Raw genomic sequence first — 20,321 nt, forward strand, 5'->3', positions numbered from 1 at the left:
GCAGCCAAAATCTTGAAAACACTGGTTCCTACTCAAAAGCAGTCTATGTAGCTTTATGACCCAGCAATAGCCAGAAACAGATATTTAGTCTAAATACTGTCATAAAAGTGTCTTCTACAAATTCTCCCTTTATTTTCTTATAAGAAGAAATTGGTTTCAATCCTGAAACAGGAAGTTTAACTTTATTTCTAAATGTGAAATAATTAATCATGAAAACTACATTTCCATACAGATATCCAGTTCCTCTGTGTCATTTCTAAAGAGCCCTTGATTTAGATTTGTGATTTTCAGTCTTATCATGATCATACTAATTAATCTCAGAGGAAATCTTGAATCTTTCCTATTTCACTTTGTATGAGAGTTTTGTTGTTTTTCTTAGCCCTCTCCACTGCCACATTATCCTGTAAGAGTTTTGTACACAACACTCTAGACAAGATGCAGCTTTGATTTATGCAATAGCTTTAGAATATTTTATGCCTTTTTCCTAATGCATTTGCATATGGAAGAAAGTTTTTCACTGACTTGTCTGCAGTAATACTTAGGTACTTTACTGAATTTACATAGTAAATTTGTAGATAAATACTTCTTTAATATTTTTCCTCCACTCCATATTTAATTCTATTTATTGACACTAAATTTTCTTTGACATTGTGCTGTCTGTTCACCTTGTAAATTCAATGTACCACAGCCCCTTCTGATCCTGAATTCTTTAACTGATTTTGTCATGTGAAAATTTCATTACATTGCTATTTCTATCTTATACTGCTAATTAAGGAATATAACATGAGTCCAGACATGAAATCATAAGCAATTAGTCTGTAAACAAGATGCAAGATGAAAATTAATCAATTGCTCTTTGATTCCTAACTGGATATTTATTTTCTTTAGTCCTGTAGGTCTTAGGCAGCAGCTCCTTGGCTTCTGCAGTAATTCTTATAATGACACTTTATAGAGGCCTCTTTAAGCCATTAAATAAATGTTGTGCTTATTGCTTATTAATATATTAGAAACAGTTATTACTAAGACATAGTTTCCATTTCTAGATACAACACAGGCTGGAACTCAGTGTTTTCCCAGATATTTGGTTTTGTTCTTAATTTAATTATGAATTCACCAAATTTCTGTCAGATTTTTAATTTCTGAATAAGTGAAGTAATTTAAGTGTATTTGTCCTGATATGGTAACTGTTTTGTCTGAAAGTAATTGAAGTTTTAACTAAGTTCTTATATTTATTTTGCTAGAAACATGTAAGCTGTGGAGAAACAAGATCAAATGCAAACTCATCCCATGTGTCAGGTACTCTGTGATAACTGTTCATATGCATGCTGTTATGCTGAAGTGAAAACCACCTCATGTAGGCAGCTACAGCAAGGCATCTGGCATTCACTGAGTTGACACTGTCTTTGCCCAGCTCACCATAAATTGTCCATCTGTTCATAGCTTGATAAGAAGATACTGTTGTAAAACATTTAAGAGCCATATAAAGTGATATTTCTCTCATACCTTCCTAGAAGAAGATATTTCCCTCTTTCAGTCATTTTGAGTTCAGAATTTCTCTTATTCATGTCAAGAGAAATCTTACTCACGTTAAGAAACCGCAGTTAAAAGAACCAGTATAGTGAGTATCAGAGAGGAGAATTTAGCCTTTAAATTGTCTGCAGAATCTGTTATTTAGAATGATTCTCGTTAAGTAGCAGGAAAAACCTTTCCTGCCCTTTTTCTCCTCTGGTCCACATTTTAATGAACAGTTTTGGAGAAATAACCTCTTATTCAATTATATTAATGCATTTTATCACTAACGGGCAAGAAAGATGTTACAGTTGAACTCCCTCATAACCTGCCTATCCATTTTGCCTTAATTTGTAAGACATAGCTGCTGACATACTAAGAAAAAAATTATTCGATAACCACCAAAATGTTTACAGTGTTTTTCTCTTTATTACCAGCAAAGCCTTAATGAGAATACACAAGGATATAGTCTAGAAGGAAAGTGCACAAACTCTGAGTTGAATTATCAATATTCACACTGTATGGATTATTAATCCCATGTGCTGGATCTGACTGTGATTGGATTAATTTTTACAAGAGTCAGAAGGGAGCATAGCCAGAACCCAAAGGTAATTCTATACTACCTCACATCATTTTCTGGGGATGGAGGTAGAGATGGATTCCAGGTTGGGTAGGTGGTGGACAGAGAGGTCAATTATTGGGGTTTCTGCAGGGAACATTCACATGTGAATCACTTGCTTTTCTTCTTGTACACTCTTCCATTAATATCATTGCTGTTATTGTTCATTGTCTTATTTCATTGCTGTTTCCAGCAAATTGTTCTTATTTCAACTCACAGTCTGTACCTTTTGGGCCTCTAATTCTCCTCCTCAGCCTGCCACAGTGGGGGAGTGAGGGGAAAGTGACTGAACAGTGCGTGGTTTGGAGTGTTCCAGTGGAAACACTAAATTGAGGAATACCATTCATAAATCACCACAGTCCTCTCTCCCTAAAGTCACTTGGTAGAAGTGGCAAGAGTGTGGTAATATTCCTGAGCAAGTTCCCTTTGACTGTGTATGGAGCCTGGTCCAGCGCAACTGGGGCTATGAATCCAGAGAGACTGTGACACACTTGAGAACTTGTGTGAACCTCATGAAGTTCAACAAGGCCAAGCACAAGATCCCGCACATGGACTGGGGCAATCCCAAGCACAAATACAGACTGGGCAGAGAATGGATTGAGACAGCCCAAAGGACATCCCCCAAAGGAGATGTCCCAAAGGACATCCCCAAAGGGGATGTTGGCGGACAAGAGGTTTGACATGACCCAGCAATGTGCATTCACAGCCCAGAAATCAAACCCTGTTCTGGGCTGCATCAGAAGCTTTTGGGCAAGCAGGGAGAGGAAGGAGACTCTCTCCTACTCTGGTGAGATCCGAACTGCAGTTCGGGGCCCACAACTTGAGAAGGACTTGAAGAATTCCAGTGAACCTAAAGGAGGCCATGAATATGATCAGAAGGCTGGAGCACCCGTGCTATATAGACAAGCAGAGAGAGTTGGGTTTGTTTCGCCTGGAGAAGAGAATTTTTTTGGGGACACCCTCTACCAGCATCCAATAGCTGAAGGAGCATACAAGATGGAGAAACACTCTTTACAAGAATATGTAGTGATTGAACAAGGAGACAGGGTTTCTAACTGAAAGGCAGTAGGTTTAGATTAGATATTAGGAAGAATATTTTACTGTGAGGGTGATGAGGCTCTGGAATAAGTTGCTCAGAGAAATTGCAGATGAACCATTTCTGGAAGTGTTCGAAGTCAGATTGGGTAGGGCTTTAAGAAACTTGGTCTTGTTTTATGTGTCCCTGCCCATGGTGAGTAGAAATAGTGACCCCTCTTAATTTAAACTATTCTATAAGTCTATGAGAAAAATGACAATAAAACAGAATAAGCCTGATTTTCTCAGCTCTTGAGAAGCAGATTATCCCATTCAGAGAGGATTTTTGTTTCTGATCTAAAATAATATGTGAAACAATAATATTATGCATCAAGATTTATTGAATAAACATGAAAAAATAAAAAAAAATAGACTCATTTCTGGGCCTCTCACTTCAAGGAGGACACTGAAGTGCTGGAGTGTGTCCAGAGAAGGGCAATGAAGCTGCTGAAGGATCTGCAGCACAAGTCTTATGAGGAGCAGGTGAGGGAGCTGGGGGTGTTTATCCTGAAGAAAAGGAGGCTCAGTAGAGACCCTACTGCTCCGTACAACTGCCTGAAAAGAGGCTCTAGCCAGGTGAAGCTTGATCTCTTCTCCCAGGCAACCAGTGCCAGAACAAGAGGACATAGCCTCAAACTGCACCAGGGGTGGTTCAGGTTAGACATCAGGAGGAATTCTTCACAGGAAAGGTTACTAAGCACAGGAATGGACTTCCCAGAGTGTTGGAGTCACCATTCCTGGAGGTGTTCAAAAAACAACTGGAAATAGCACTTAGTGCCATGGTCTAGTTGACAATGAAGTGTTCTCTCTAAGGTTGGATGCAATACTCTCGGATGCCTTTTCCAGCATAAATAAGTCTGTGAGTCTGTGATTTTGTGATTCAGAGGACTTTTCAGGATGACAAGTCCTGAAATATTTATGGAGTTCTGGTTGTACCAGCATGTAGCAGTCCCTAACTCCAGGAAATACTTGAAGTATCTGTAGATATGCTTTCATTTACAAACCTGTTTTTACCACCAAAAGTGTATTTCCACATACCTACGCAGGCAAATATTATTCAGCTTGAATATTTTCCTTAAGGAAAAGCAATAAAAAAATCAAGTATCAAGTCATGAGGACAGCTTCATGCTTTGTAGTTTGCCATAAAACATACTTTACATAACCTACTTTTTGGAATTAAAATTTTAACTCCCTTTTCTAATTTGGTGTTCATTCACATTATGTATTTTACTACTGTTCTTTTTTCCTTATTTTCTAGCATCTATTGAAGAATATTTACAGAGAAGTGCTGGCTCAAAATGGGAATTTTATGTCTGCTGTTATGGCTCAGTCTTGGTTATATATGTGTCATTATGTTAATCTGACTTTTAAAGCTCTGGTATTTTCTTGAAGTATTTCTTACTGACAGTGTGAAGCAATGATGTTCTGTAATGGATGGGTCATTTGAACAGGCTGATGTTGGGATTTTTGTATACCAAATCTATCTACCTTACATTTTAGTTCTCTATTAATTCTTTCATATTAGTTCTCTATTTTATATTATAATTCTACATTGAACTTCTGTGAATTTAGTTTTCACATTTCAGAAATGTATTTATCCTAACAAAGGGGATACACTGAGGCTGTTTCTGTTACTGCAATTTACACTAGATTTGGTAGATTTCTGTAAAGTAGAAAGTGCTAGTCCAAACACTGCTATTTCTCAAGGCATTTTTGGATGGCTAGTTTAACCTGAGATGTCCTCTGAGGAAGCACCCCATGCATGGTTAGTTGGCTAAAAAAACAAAGCGCTCATAAAGGTGACCTCGTGCTGACACTTGGTTACAGGGCAATGGCCACAAAATTTCTGGAATACTTTTCCCCAAAGAAGCTTTTCCCAAACTGTCTGCCTGATGTATGTGGCATGTCACTTATCATTGTTAAGGAAGAGAAGGTTAGTGATGCACAGCATCCCACATGAATGCTTAAAGCCACTTAATGCATTGGGGTTACACTCTTCTGACAAAATGTCAATGTCTTGTCATGCACATTCAGTGTCACTTGAGTTAGTTGTATCTGCTTTTGGAAATGTTGTACTTGTTTGAATCCCAGAAGCTAAGAAATAGCATATCTGTCACATGGAACAGAAAAGACAGAAACAATTTTTAAAAACCTGCAGCCACTGAGCTGAACTGCCTCCAAACGAAGATTGTATAAGATTTGCTGTAATACTAACTGATGACTAGCAAATTACGGAATCCTATTGTTAACATAAAAGTGGTGTAACTATGTATGAGTATGCAACCTCAGATATTCCCATTCAAGCTCAGCTTTCCTACTCAACTTTTTTCCCACTCAACTTTTCTGTTGCAGTCCTGCTTCAGGGCCTTGAAGGATCTGTAATCCTGCTCACTGGGCAGATCTAAGATGCACAAGATTTAGGAGTCAGCTGGACCAATTGTGTGTCTGACAGAATCTAATTCAAATATTTTAAGTTCTTATAGAGTCAGCTAGAATCAAAGAGAAACGCCGTTTCAGGTGTGAGATATCATTTGTTCTCAGTGAGCTGTGCAAGGCATTAAGTACATTCACAGATGGTGTACAAGGTTGTATGCAATCCAGTAGGAATAACTGAAGGGGGTGGTACTCATCTCACTTGGGAAGCTAGTAAAGGCTGTGCAAACCCAGGGCTATGAGTCCATTGCTCATCCAAATCCTGCTGTATGTATAAAACCAATCAATTGTACTTCAGACTTCACCTCCACTTTAACAGAGCAATCATAGGCGTCTCTAATGTGACCTTAAACTTCAGTAGAGTTAAACTCAACATAATTCACACTAAACATTCAAATCTTCATTCTTGTGTTTTGAAAAGCAGTAAACTATAAGACTGTAAGACAACACAACAACATTGATTTTTATGTTTCTTACAGTGTTTTAATCTATAGGGCAAAAAGTTAGGCCATGTAGAAAAAATCTGCCTGAAATGAAAGTTAATTTCTGAACATAGCTCATAATTGCTACTGCTATACCATAAGAAAAATCTTGCATATGTTCTATTTGCTACTACAAGAAAAGGTCTTTTACTATAAAGAAAAGAGAGATGGTAGAGTTAATAACTTCTGGGTAGTAACTTTCCTTTTCAAATATACTGAGCTTCATGTGCAGCCAGTGGAAGTCTACAGTGTTTAATTAAACATGTCCTTTCTTGAAATAATTCAGTTTTGGAATCTGACAGGAGCTGCTATTCACCAGTTGTTTCACTGTCTGATCAAACTAAGTAAATGAAGTCTTTTTTAAATACCTATTCTTTGCATAGTTGAGTGGGCGTTTGACACTTCATTGAAGCTAATTCATTAGCATTGCAATTAAAACACTTTTACAGACATGTATTTCTTCTTTACAATTCCTGCTCTTTTGAAGTAAATAGAATTTTATTCTCATTATCACTTAAATAAATCAATCTTTCAACCAGAAATATTTATGAGAAGAATTAGAGAAGAAACTCAACAATAAGGTCAAGAGTCAAATGCTTAAGGGTCTGATTAACTGTTCATTAACCTAACTATGTTTCATGGACATTTTTTCAAGAACTTAACAGGAAGACCATAGGCCTTGCTTGCCTCAAGCTTAAAATAATAAACCAAGTTCTATTAAACCAATAATCAATATATGAAAATATGCCCACACATAAAGTCATAAAATTAAAGTTGTAAAAGACCTTTAAGATCAAGTCCAAGTGTAGTCTAGCACCATTACCATTTTTTACTGCTAAACCATGTCCTCAAGTGCCATATCCATAATTTTTTTTAATACTTCCAGGAAAGATGACTCAGCCGCTTCTCTGGATGGTCTCTTTCAACACCTTCCAACTCTTTCTGTGGAGGGTTATTGCTCCCTGTTGGCTAAAGTAAACTAAATGGAATGTTACAATAATGTGTCCCTATTTTTCTAATGCCTTGGACCTTGAACTGACAATTCAGGTTCATCTACTTTGACTACTAAAAGGAGTTTCAAACTATTTAAGACCTAGCTCATTTTCATAGAAATATAAAAAGGTTTGGGTTGAAAGGAACTTTAAAGATAACCTAGTTTCAACCTCCCTCCCATGGTCGGGGTGGGGAGGGGGGGGAGATGTTCAACTAGGCCACATAAATCAGAACCCCATTTAACCTGGCCTTGCACACTTAAAGGGATGGATCCACAACTTCTCTAGGCAACCTATTCACCAACCTCACAGTAGAAAATTTCTCCCCATATCTAATCTAAACCTACTCTCTTTCAGTTTGAAGCCATCCCCCCTTGTCCTGTCACTATAGGTTCTTGTAAATAGTCTCATTCTATCAAAGACTCCTGTAAGGTACAGGGAGGCCACAACTGGGTCACGCCAAAGTCTTCTCTGTTCCAGGCTGAAGAAACCAAATTTATTCAGCTTTTCCTCACAGGAGAGGTGCTCTATCCCTCTAAATATCTTGGTGGCTACCTCTGGATTTGTTCCAACAGGTCCATGTTCTTCCTGTGCTGGGGACCCAAGAGTTGGATTCAGTGCTGCAGGAAGGGTCTCACCAGAGCAGAGCAGAGCAGAGGGGAAGAATTGCCTCCTGTGACCCACTGGCCACACTGCTTTGGATGCAGCCCAGGATACAACTGGCTCTCTTGCCTGCAAGAGCATATTGATGGCTCATGTCCAGCCTCTCATTCACCAGCACCCCCAAGTCCTTCTTGACAGGGCTACTCTCAATAGCACTTTTTTTCTGGTAGCACTTAAGTCTTTACTTTGATTCAGAATGATACAACTATGCAAAGTAATAGCTGATTTCTGCTATTCTGCTATACACTAGGTGAAATAGCTGCACTTAAAAACTTGTAAATGTTGTCTTTCATAACTTTCTCAGAGAAAATATTTCTCAATATTTCTACTATTCCGTAGGAAAACTCTAAAGATAGTAAGCAGTATTATCCAATTATCTGAAACACTTTTCAAAACCAACTTGAAGATTTTAAGATAGACTACTACATTCCCATGATTCAAACAACTGTTATTATCTAACAAAATATTACATATTTTTATCCATGTTAAATTATTTACACATTTAACTTGAGCAACTGTTTTATAATGAAAAAGTGCCATTTAATCCATATGCAAATAGGATAAAAGTAAACTAAGTTTTGTTTGAATTTGTTTGATATGAATAAATAAACCTGAGCATAGCTGGTTAACTATAATTACAGTGCCCAAATATGCCTAGTATTAGAGATGTACTATAAATTGTAATTGATTTATATTTGATGGCTAATGCTGATATTTCAATATAAGAAGAGAGAGAAGAGTGCAATCAAACAATATATAGAAGTAAAATGCATTCTGAAATTGCTAATTTAAATAGAAAGAATGAGACAAAATCAAGAAAAAAGAAACTAATTCCTTTTGACTTTAGAGTCTATATAATACCAAAGCTACTTGCTTGTATAGCCTCATATGCACCTGTCATTTGTTCAATCAGGTAAAAAGAATGTTCAGCAGCAAAGGATGACATTCAAGGATATTTAGAAATAGCAAACCAAAGAAACTAGGATTTCATTTGTGACTCCTGGCACAATGGATTTATTTTCTCAGCTGAAACTTCTGTTCAGTTCAACTTGGGATTCTTACCTTTTTCCTTAGGATTAGTTGAAGCCTTAATTTCTTTTCGTTTTGAAGAGTCTGAAAAAGAAACCAAACACAAAATGAAAGGACAAAATTAGCAACATAAACATACATAAAATTAGCAACATAAACATACATACATTGGTACTGTAACAAATGCACATAACACCAGATTAGCCAAAGGCATAAAAGAGATGTGTTAAGAATCAGAATTTTCATTTAATTCAATAAGAGGCACAAACTAAACTTGAAAGCAAACAAAAGATAATTCCCTCTAAATTTGCTGGCAAAGTCTCTGCAGGTCAAACCATGAACTCATTTCTGCACAGCCTATCATTTTAGCCTGTTGTGCATTCAGTAGCAGCTCTGTTACTAATTCACTCAGAACAGACTAGCACTGCCACTGCAATATTGGCTGTGCAGGTCAGACAGCAGTTAAAGAACACCACAATAAGAAGTGTTACGATTTTATTATTTCTGAATCATGTCAGACACTGCTCCTTTCAATATATCGGATCTTTGAAATGAGAAGAATCTAGGTTTAGTCCCTTTTCGCCAGCAGCCTGTAATTCAAAATATATCAAAACTGCACTGAGATACCAGCAGAAGACTTGTTATTTTTCAGCCACATAATTATAATACATTACCTTTTTCCTTTAAGGCTGTTGGAGGCTTCACATCTTTTCTTTTTCCACTCTCTAGAAGAAACATTTAACATTTATCACAAGTCAGGTTAGGGAACTAAGATGACACTTGAATAGAAAGCAAGTCAAACAATTTGATATGTGGAGAGCAAAAGAGATGTGATAATTAAACAGATTTAACAGCATGGAAATAAAGAACAGGACAAAAAAACAAGGTCATCCATTCATCTTTCTAGTTTTGGATATGCAAAATAATAAGCCTTCAAAATGTCATTAGTTTCTGTGGAGCCCTCTCTGATGCAGGCAATGAAGAATTACTTAAAAAGAAGAAAGAAATTCTACAGAACAGTTGGCATCAATGATTTTTTCTTTTGCTGAACCCACATTGATACAATTGAAATATTAGGAATACTGCTCTTGAAAGCCAGAGGCTGCTGACAAAGCTAAATGGGAGTTTTTTTATTCAAGAGTGACAAAAGGACCAGTTACTCATTCAGGACTCCAATACTCTTTTAATATTAAAGTGGCCATATGGGTGTTGCCTGTGAGCAGAATTTCACTTCCTGTGTATATATAGCCTTTTAAAATGACAGGCACACTGGCTATAAAAGAAGAGCAGTGCTCATCCTTCAAATGTACATTCATATATTTTATATCAAAATGAATAGTCCAGGGACTTAATTGTATCTTTAATTTTCTTTTTCTTCAGTATATGACAAAGGATTAAAGGAGATGAGAAAAAACCCCTGATATTCTAGTTCTCCCTTTCTAGTAACTGACAAGGCAGAACTCAAGGACAAAAAAAAACCAAACTAACCAAACAAACAAATCCCCCAAAAGCCCCCCAAAAATTCAGGAGTTAGCTAAGCACAAATAAAGGAAAATGGTGATCTTCTTTTGCTGGTCAGGTGAGACACAGGGACTGATAGCAATGGCATAGAGGAGAATTCTCAGCCACAAGGGACGCCCTGGCTTCATTTCCTACAGTTTTTACAAGGACTAATACATTCCTTACAGAAGTGTGCCATTTTGTTCTATATCTCTTCAGCAGCTGTAATCTGGACTGCATCGAATATCTCCAGCTTCCAATAAATGGAACTTTGTAACAATTTGGACTTCAGGTGTGCTGTTCCAGCTCAGGAGCCAGGCACAGTGCTGATAGCCTTTGCTTTGTCATTTAAATTTTTTCAGCTGTTTCAGTACTCTCCGGAAAGAGAGTGTTTGATAGACATAACATTACAGCAAATAGGGTTTTCTTCAAATACATGCTATCAAGCAACACATGACACCTGTGTGAACAGTTAGCAGTGGTCTTGCAGCTGAAATGACTAGAGACAGAGATATATGTGCCCACATTGCCAACAAACTAAGAAAAAAATCTTGTTCTATCAGTCACCCTCAAACACCTGGATGTGACAGTAGCCTCAGTCAGTTTCATTCTCAGACACCCACATCCCTGAGCTGTAGCCACATGAACCAGATTTAGTCTAGTTCCTTTCAGTAATGTTCCCACTATGGGATTCAGACAACTCATTTTTGACAGACTAACATCCAAAACTGGTATAAAACCAAATTTTAGTATTTCCCCCAATATGTAAATTCCAACATCCACATTTAAAAGAAGCCCAGGTGAATTCTAGGGATCCTACTGGGATCTGTACAGCGCAAATATTATTAAAAACAATATAATGACTAAAATAATCGAAACAATAACCAAGATGGGTTTGGTTTTCCACACTGCTATATACCTACTCAAGAGCTCTTTCTAGACTGAATAATTTTTCTGATATTCATGTCTGGATTTCTTAACTTCTTCACTTACCTTTTTCTTTTATGGTCTCTGGATTCTTGGGATTTTTTCCTTTCAGGGAATCTGTAGGAAAAAAATTGTGTTTCTGATACTTAGAAGACAAGAGTACTCTTCTACATTTAAAAGAAAAGTCAAGAAATATTTAAAAACCAAGACTAAAATTGTGAACATAAATAGATGCAAGCTTGACCTCTTTTTATATCCTCTCTAGAGACTGATATTTTTAAGGCGCAATAACATTAGTAGCAAAAGCAAGAATAGAAATTGCTTTTGGTAACTGTCTGTAGAAACCACATAAAAGAGAGAAATTCAAAAGTAAAATGTAGGCAATGACACAGAATTAGGAATTCTTTGGGTCTTATCGGAAACTTCATGAAGACAATTTCTGCTTTCTCTGTCTGAAGAATATATCTTTTGCCTCAGTCCTTCAAGAAAGCAGAGGAAAAGCATACACTATATTATGTAAATAACTAATGTTTAAATATTTTTTTCAAGCAACAGTCTCTTGACATCTTAAGTGTTTTTATCAGGGATATTAGGAGAAAATAGTTTTTTCCAAAGTGAAGAAATAATTTGATAGGATTTTGAATGTATGTGGTTTGAATGAGAGAATATCACGGCCTGAAGAATGCTAAATAGACCCAGCTGCATTCCATCTGACAGGATATAGCATCTAAGCATATGGAAAAAAGCATGCCATTTATTCCAAATGAAAGTAAACCAAATCTTCAGTAAAACCAAATCTTCAGAAAAACCAAATCTTCAGAAAAAGCTAAAAGAAGATGTTTTACAAAATATTTTTAACTCTGAACATCCTTCTGGCTGCCATGGTACCAGGAAGTGATCCCACTTATCCATCTGGATTTAAGTGCGAGTTGCGAGAAAAAAAAAAAGAAAAAAAAAATCACTTCCAGGGTGGCTGAAACTGTTGGATAAACCATGGATAGATTATGGGATAGATTATGAAATTAGGAGCCTGATCTTCGCAACAGCAGATGGACTCTTCTTCATGGGACTGAGAGAAAACTTCCATTGTGAAGCCTGAAACACTTTGAGGTAGCCTCTATGTTGACTATATTAAAAGTCTTGAGGCAACAGCTGCCCCATTTGACCGCATTACTCTGGGCACACTGGTGATCTCAGTGATCCGAAGCCACTCTTGCAGCCACAGCCACAAATCTTTGGTCTTGTGGGTTAAGTGCCATATGCCCATGCTGGTTTTTTGCCATCCATGTAGCATATCTCCCTCAGATTTCCTATAATATGCAGCAGCTCCTAAAGAAGGTTCAGCACTTTTGAGTCTTACAACTTTTGGATGCAACTCTCAGTGCAGGACACTTTACATGGTGCACCAAGTTCCCAACCTATTGAACGAAGGACACTGAGAACACCAGGTCTGCTTTTCTTCCAGGGAGCAGGTTTTCATTTTCAGAAGTTTAAACAGCTACTCACTGATGACTTTTCAAACTTCTGCTCTCAACTGACCACTTTATTGCTGGTCCCAGAAGGGAAAAAACATAAAGCTGGCTTAATGCTTTCCTTCCACATTCTGCTCCTGGGGTGAAGCTGGGTCAGGTTAGGAAGATGGTATAGAATGATGAAGCAGCAGCAGTGTGTGATATCCTCAGGATAAAGATATAGCTCTCATGCAAATGACAATGATGACAGATAAAGAAATGGAAATAGGCAGAAATGTGAGCTGCTACTGCTCACAATATAACTAAATTCTAAAGGGAAAAAAGTATGTTACAAGTTAAGAAAAAAAAATGCCACAGGTAAGATACTATTTCATGTTACTTTTGCTTTAAAGGAAATGTAAGTTTTGCATAGCAAGTAAAAATCATCTCATTTGTTTTTTAATGACAGTATACTATAATATATATGGCAAGAAAGAAATACACACTACTGACTAATTTCCCCTATCAACCTGTGTGTAAAAATAAATAGGTTTATTACCCACACATAGGTGTCATAAGAAAATATTCAAAGACATCCCAAAACATGTCAAATGCAAAGAAGAAAAAAGCATTTGTCTGGAAAATAAATCATGGAACACAGGATGAGAAGAAATTTATGTTATTTATACAGGATAAATGCTGTCAATACCTCAGCACAATGCAAATATCTTACAAAAGTCCATTGAGGATTTATATATGAAATATTACGAACTTTTAGTGCCACTGTTACACCCTCTGGATGAATGATTTTCTACTTTGGTTAGCTGGGTAAGACACCTACCCAAAAACCAGGAGGCAAATTATAACTTAGAGCTTCACTGGCCTCAAGTTATGCTTACAAATATGCTTACACCAACAGAAAATCAGTTTATATATTTGTGAGTACAAATGGGCTTCTTTACTCTACTGCAGGGAAGAGATGAAAAGCCAGTTACAAATTCAGACAGTGTCTTGAGATGTCCTTTATCACTAAGAAGTTGAAAACATATTATTCCAGTGCTCTCTTTAACTACTCTCAATAAAATTAGGCTCCAAAACTGAAGACATTTTATTCACCTCATAAAATAGATAAAGTAACTTTGTAGGGTTATGATCTATGGAGGTTCCCAGAAACAACTCCAAATTCAGGGATTTATTTCTCCTTTTTCTGCTTTAAATAAAACCACTATGCTTCAGTTTGTGAAAAATAGCCTGCTTTGGAATAAGGTTTTTGGTCTGGACATCATCCTTGTCATTCAAACTTAGCCCATCCTTCAAAGCGAATGAGGTGTGATGAGACCTCTTTTATTGCATAAGGTGCCAGACACACATTAATCACCATGAGCATTTAACACTTCACCTGGAATGTGTTCCTTTATTTCGTTTACATGAATAGTAACAAACTCCCAATATACATAAATAGGAAGTATATGCAGTCTTAAAAATCCTTACTTTCCTGTGTCCTTTGATATATTTGTATTTTCCAGAAAGATCCACTTTAAGAAAAAAATTGCAAAACACCAAGTCACAAAGAGTAAAAAGAAGTCCCCAGTGACCTGGCCAATAACATTTACAGAGGCCCACTCAGGAGGTTTGAAGAGGTGACGGAGAGGAGAAGGAATGGCATGCAAATAAGCTTTGATTAATTTATGAACCACAGTTCGGGCAGATATGATGACTTAAATGGGGGACAAATAATGCAAAATATATATATACAGCAGAGTAATCCATAATGCAATAAGAAAATATACAACTAAGAAAGGCACCAAGGTTTCTAGAAGTTTCTCCCCGCAGAGAGTTGTGAGAGCTTATAAGTTGTCCCTATAGTCTTTGATGCTGATATATTTTGAACTGAGCTCTATAGCTCACTAATCAGCATCCTTGTTTTTAGGCACAGGCACAGAATTTTGCCAGTTTGATGCCTATTATGGGAAACAGTGATGGCTGCATCAGCAAGAGCTCTCAGAATCTGAGGGACAGGCTCAGCTGGGTTGGATATCAGTGCTACTGCAGGGGGTCAGGAGCCTATGGTGTCTTTACAGATATGTTCAGCAGCAAGTTTTCAGCTGTATTGATGTTTAAAAGATATTCCTACCTGCTTTTTTCTGAAGGTTGTGCGGAGAAAGTCTAGCCACCTTTGTCATGTTAGAAGGACCTGTAAATACTAATTACTAATAACTTAGTAACTGAAGTTGTTGATAAGTTAAACATGAGCATAGGAGACAAAAAGCAGTGCTGTGGCTACTCTCAACAAAGAACACACTATGGAAAATTTTCAGTGCTGGCAAACCACTATCCATTTGCTTTAAAGAAACTCTTATCAAAGAGAAAAAAGTTTTGGGTCTTCTCTCTTTTTTCTCCTCTCCCTGTCTCCCTGTAATCCTTTGAAAGGAGCAGCAGGCTGAATACACTTGCTCCATGCAGGCATAGAGGGGGCAGAGTTGTCACTGAAGTGCTTCTTTTAATTTTCCAGCACAACACCATCAGAAAGACACAGATTATAGTCAGTCTTTGGAGAGGGCCACAGGACCCCATAGAGTTTGGATATACAGTTCTGGTCCAAATAACTAAGCTTGTGTAAATGGGGCACATGTACATTAGGAGTAGAACACACACAGAACAAAAATATATGCATCATAGAATTTGCAGATTGCCATAATTCAATTTAGATTTTTGAACAAAGAAGTAAGTGAATGAAAATAGCTTCTAAGATTTTGAAAATATGTCTAGCAATAAATTATTCCTTCTTTGTTGTATATGTTTTTGTCATCTTTCAATACTACTTGAATTGATCTCTTCATTCAGTTCTTTCTTTGAAATCACATAGAATGACTGTAACTTGAAATAGTTTGACTAAAGTCTATATATTGCAGACCTGCAATATATCCATATATAGCTATAGACTTATAATAATTATAGACTATAACTTAGAATAAATATTATCTTCACTATATATAGGTAGATCGTTTTATACTGAAGATGTCATATAAGACTTATTCATAAGTAACTTCTTCCAAATAAGGTTATTTCTTGAAAGGAGGGAAGAAATAAGATGTGTAAAAAGCACCCAATAAAACAATAGATGAAAGAAAATTTAACTGAGGTAACCACCTACTCTGATCAAATTGCCAAAAAAACCCCCAAAAACAGGAATATAAGAAAGATTTAGACCAGATGTCATGCTGCAGATGGTTGACTGGATGAATCTCTGGGGTTTTAGCTATAACTTTTACAGAGAACAGAAAGCATATTTCCCACTCATGTGTTCATAAATCTTACTTTCTTCCTATTTTGTTCACACATTTGTGAAATGATTCAGTTCAGATTTTCTTAACTGGCCCTATTAAAGACTTGTGAGTGTTCAGACATTTTTTGCAAGGTACTTAAGTATTCCACAGAGTGGTTTATGATACTGATGTAATTAATATTGAGAACTCTGAACTTTAATTGTCTCAGTATATTTCCCCCCATCTTTTTAATGCTGTAGATTCTGTAGAATATTTTTACAAATTTAATTTTGATAGGTTAAGATTTATAATGAGAAATACTGATAATAGCTGTTTAAAAAATTAGCATCTTCATTCTAATTTGTGTGGTTTTAGCAAGTCCTATATTTTATTATGTATTCTTACCTTTTTCTTTTAAAGATGTAGGATTCTTCCCTTCCTTTTCTTTAGCATGTTCTGTAAAAAATAATTTATTAATCTTCAAGCTAGAGTGTTAAATGGTTAACATCTAATGCTTCTTGGATAATGATTGATTGAATGATTGGTGGTTTCCAACTGACACAAGATATCAATTAAATGTTTATTACAAAATTAATTTTTAACAGTTTTAGCATGCTCACAAATGAAACAACATATTTTCTTAAATTTGATGAAAGAACAAATATCACTCAAAATCACTTTGCAGCTCATAATATAACAATGGTTTCTAAATTCTGAGTTAGCCTTCTAAATTTTCATAACTAATATAACCAGTGCTCTCTTTGCACTTCTAATTCAGGTAATTAAGTTTTATTGTAAATTTACTGAAATAGTATTATGGTTATAAATTTCTAAATAAATCATACTTTAAAAACCAAAATGGCAATGCATTCCAAGTTTTCCTTTTGTATGCACATAGATCTTAGAGTTATACACAAATTCATCTTGCCATATTACCTTTATCTTTTGTGGCAGCTGGAGATTTCAATTCTTTCTCTTTTCCAGGATCTGTAAAAGAATCAGTCACACCAATAAAGTGACACCAATAAAGAAGCCACAACTGAGTGAATCAATGAGATTTAACCAGAGGAGAGAATGAAGTATATTGATTGTGTGAAAGATTAAAAGTATACATTGGAATACATGGTTAAAATTGAGTTATTGGAAGATTTGTACAAAATTCACCAGGTATCATTCAGAAAGTTTAGTCTACAAAATGTGTTTTGTCAATTAACTATTGTAGATTTAATTATAAAGTTTGCAAACTTCAGCTTAGTATGAGACATGGACAGTTTTTCAGTGTTCTTAACCAGAAAGGTAAAAACTGATTGCCAAATTTGACTTATTGGAGCTGACTCTGGCCTACTTCCCTCATCTGGGATTGCCCATTCTTGCTGAGCAAGGCCAAGGATTTTCTGATTGGATCTTTTATTTTCTAAAGGCCAGATGCTGATCAAAGTGAGCGATCAACACAACAGTGACAAATAGGTGGGTGAAGAGTTGCCTACAGACTGGCCGAAAGGATGGTTAGGCCACACGAACCTTCCTCAGGGAAGGGTAGTCTCCTGAAAAAGCATAAGAAATTAATAACATCAGATAGAAAATAGAAAAGAGTTCAGTTTCAGACAAAATGTGAGATCATTATTCTGGAATGATGAAAGATCTCCAAGGTTTTCTATCACAAAATTGAAAAGACAGGCAAGACTATCCCAAAATGGTCAATTCAAAATGATCAGAGACTTGGATATTGACTTCCTGCATTTTTAGTAATTTAATCACCTAACTGCTGGTTAAATTTTTTTTATACATGTCATCTGAGAAATGCTAATAGGTATTTTCTGGAGAAACTAAAAAATACTAGGTTCTCCATCACATATGAAGAAAAAATTCTTTCTATTGAAACACTCAGAATTCAGTGCCAGGAGATACTAAACAAAACTGATAGGGGACCCTCTTGATTTCTACACACAGGACAAGAAGTCAAGACTCCTGATGAGGATGTGCTTAGGAGATAGAGGTTGTGTTTACTAGATAGATATGAAAATTGTGTAAGCTACAATAAGTACTTTTAGTGGTAGTTGTTTACTGCCTTAATGACACACAGTGCACAAATTGTCTCTTTTATTATAAAAGCAGAGACTGTGTCCAATAGTAATTTATTATGATATCAATAAAGCTTCTTGTTCATGGCTTAGTATTTGTCTGACTAAGACAAACTGAGATGCTGGGGAACCTGAATTGAAGGAATCCATAAATAATAACATTTTATTTATGATAGAAAGAGCTGTCAAGTGGAAAAACCTAATTTGCTGTTGACATTGAGAGACATCTTCTGTTGGGACTCATGTCAAGAGATAATTTTTTCATTATTTTTCTCTTTCTACATTGTATTTCTCAAAAGGCAATACTAGATACTTCCATACAATATAATTTCTAAAGGAGAAGACTTGGGAAAGAAATCAGTTGAACAAGGTCAAAAATGCAATTTTATTGAAATGAAACTGTCTCTTCTATTCCTCATTACACTTCAGAAACTATACCTCATCTGCTTCAGAAACTACTCCTGCTTTCCTGCTTTAACCTTCATGTTTTGTACTCACCAATTTATTATTCAGGCCCTTATTTTCAAAATCAGAAAATACACAAATTTACTACAGACATATGTAGGCATATTTGGTGGACATATTCAGACATATTCATACTCCTGGTAAAAAAATAGTTCAAATTTTTAACTATTAAGTTAATCAAAGAAGACTCTGCGAAGAGAAATAAAATTCAATGGGAAGACTGAAAAACTTTTTCTTCTGTGCTTGTGTATAATGAAAAATTCCCACGAGGTTTCATGTTCAGTGCAACAGTGTCTAAACTAAAGAAGACAGCTGAAGACAGAGCTCCAGCCAAGCTAAGCTACTTAAAGCACGACATAAAGCCTTTCCTTTCAGAGGCCCACCAGTAAGAAGTTAAAGCTGTTGTACAACTCCATTATTAAGAGCACAGTTACCCAAACTCTTCTGGAAGATGTTACTTTAATAAGTAAAACTATAGCTTACTTCCTTGTTTCATCTTTGATTTATCTGGAGAAAGAGAAGGGAAAGGAAACAAAAATAAAAAGAGAAAAGAAAAAGGAAATGTTAGAATACATGTTCACATGGGAAATTTAAAAAAAATATAATCAACTAATGAAAATGTATTTAAATGCATGTTGATACTAAGTGTTTAAATATATCTTGAACCTCCACTGTTTCCTGACAGAGTATGTGAATAAAGTTCATGGTTCCCACCTTTTGCCTTTCATACACTCACAAAGAACATGAAACACCCATGTCTGATATGATCTTCTTTAACTGATGGCAAGTCTCCTTTCTTAGTCCTATTGGATATCACCAGAAAAAAAATACTTTTTATTATCTCTTTTAAATATTAATTCTCAGTAAGGCATTAACTTGCTGGAAACTATCTGATATTTGCTCATGACATTTTCCAAACAAATAGCGTTAAGGTTAAGTGCCTTCTTTCTCATCTTCTAACAGTTACAAATATTATCTGTAATTTGGCTTTACAACTAATAAAAGACCACTGAACTGGTTTGTTGCTACAGTCTTTCAGCCCATTTCCAGATGTGGGAGTTTGAGGTCAAATCTGCAATAATCACTAAAACCTTTATCAGAAACAATGAAGTTATGCACTGATTTCTAAGTACATCCAGCCTACAAACTCCAGATTTTTCTGCAAATCTTCTTATACTGTTTTTCATAGATTGCAAGTCCCAGTTTTGACCAGGACTAAATCCCTCTATTTTCTGAAGTGTGTTCCGATGCAAATTCTGTGAATAATAACAGAACATGGTAATATACAAAAAGCATCCAGAAAGGTTTTTTTTGCATTTGTCTTTGAGTGATCAATGTGTTGGCAGCAACTCCAAACATATAGGGTGCAGAAATGAGAAGCAGAGGGAATTGCTGTGTGAAAGTGTTTGTGCTCACTTCTGGGCATCAGAAGAACTGAGCTGCTGCCAGCACTGGGAAGAAGCTGCAAAAATAGTTGTGACAGACATTACATGTTGCTCTTATTCCTTTGATTTGGAGAGACTAGTTAGTGCTGGCATGGGGAGACAGCGTTGCTGCTACGGCTGCTGCTGCCTGCTGTCATGGGAAACAGTTTGCCCCCCCTTTTGAGTTCCTTGGGTATCACAACCTGTGGTTTAAGAAAACCCTGCTTCATGTCAGCCATGGAAAACTATAGTTTGTACTGCTCAGTTTGTGCTCTTTACGGCACAGTTAAAATGTTTGGCAGATAAAATCCCAGCTAATGGTGGTACATTGGAGAAAGGATAAATCTTACAGCAACCACGTACCTCATTGCTGCATGAGCAAAAAGACAAAAAAAGAGGAAACAGT

General features: G+C 36.2%; 1 protein-coding gene across 22 annotated transcripts in view; it reads right to left on the reverse strand.

Moving 5' to 3' along the window:
- The window catches only part of TRDN (triadin), a 225,855-nt gene that overhangs the window by 53,485 nt on the left and 152,049 nt on the right, over positions 1-20,321 (reverse strand). For 20 of the 22 annotated variants that reach the window (XM_072926827.1, XM_072926839.1, XM_072926836.1 and 17 more), the window contains 7 exons: positions 18,975-18,998; positions 16,882-16,932; positions 16,351-16,401; positions 14,814-14,882; positions 11,295-11,345; positions 9,476-9,526; positions 8,835-8,885 (listed from right to left, as the gene is read on the reverse strand). In XM_072926827.1, the coding sequence (XP_072782928.1) occupies positions 8,835-8,885; positions 9,476-9,526; positions 11,295-11,345; positions 14,814-14,882; positions 16,351-16,401; positions 16,882-16,932; positions 18,975-18,998 (348 nt within the window). The remainder of the gene's footprint in view (positions 1-8,834; positions 8,886-9,475; positions 9,527-11,294; positions 11,346-14,813; positions 14,883-16,350; positions 16,402-16,881; positions 16,933-18,974; positions 18,999-20,321) is intronic. The other 2 variants (XM_072926824.1, XM_072926837.1) reach the window with 2 other exon arrangements.

This window comes from Taeniopygia guttata, chromosome 3 (genome assembly GCF_048771995.1).
Source record: "Taeniopygia guttata chromosome 3, bTaeGut7.mat, whole genome shotgun sequence".
NCBI lineage: Eukaryota > Metazoa > Chordata > Aves > Passeriformes > Estrildidae > Taeniopygia > Taeniopygia guttata.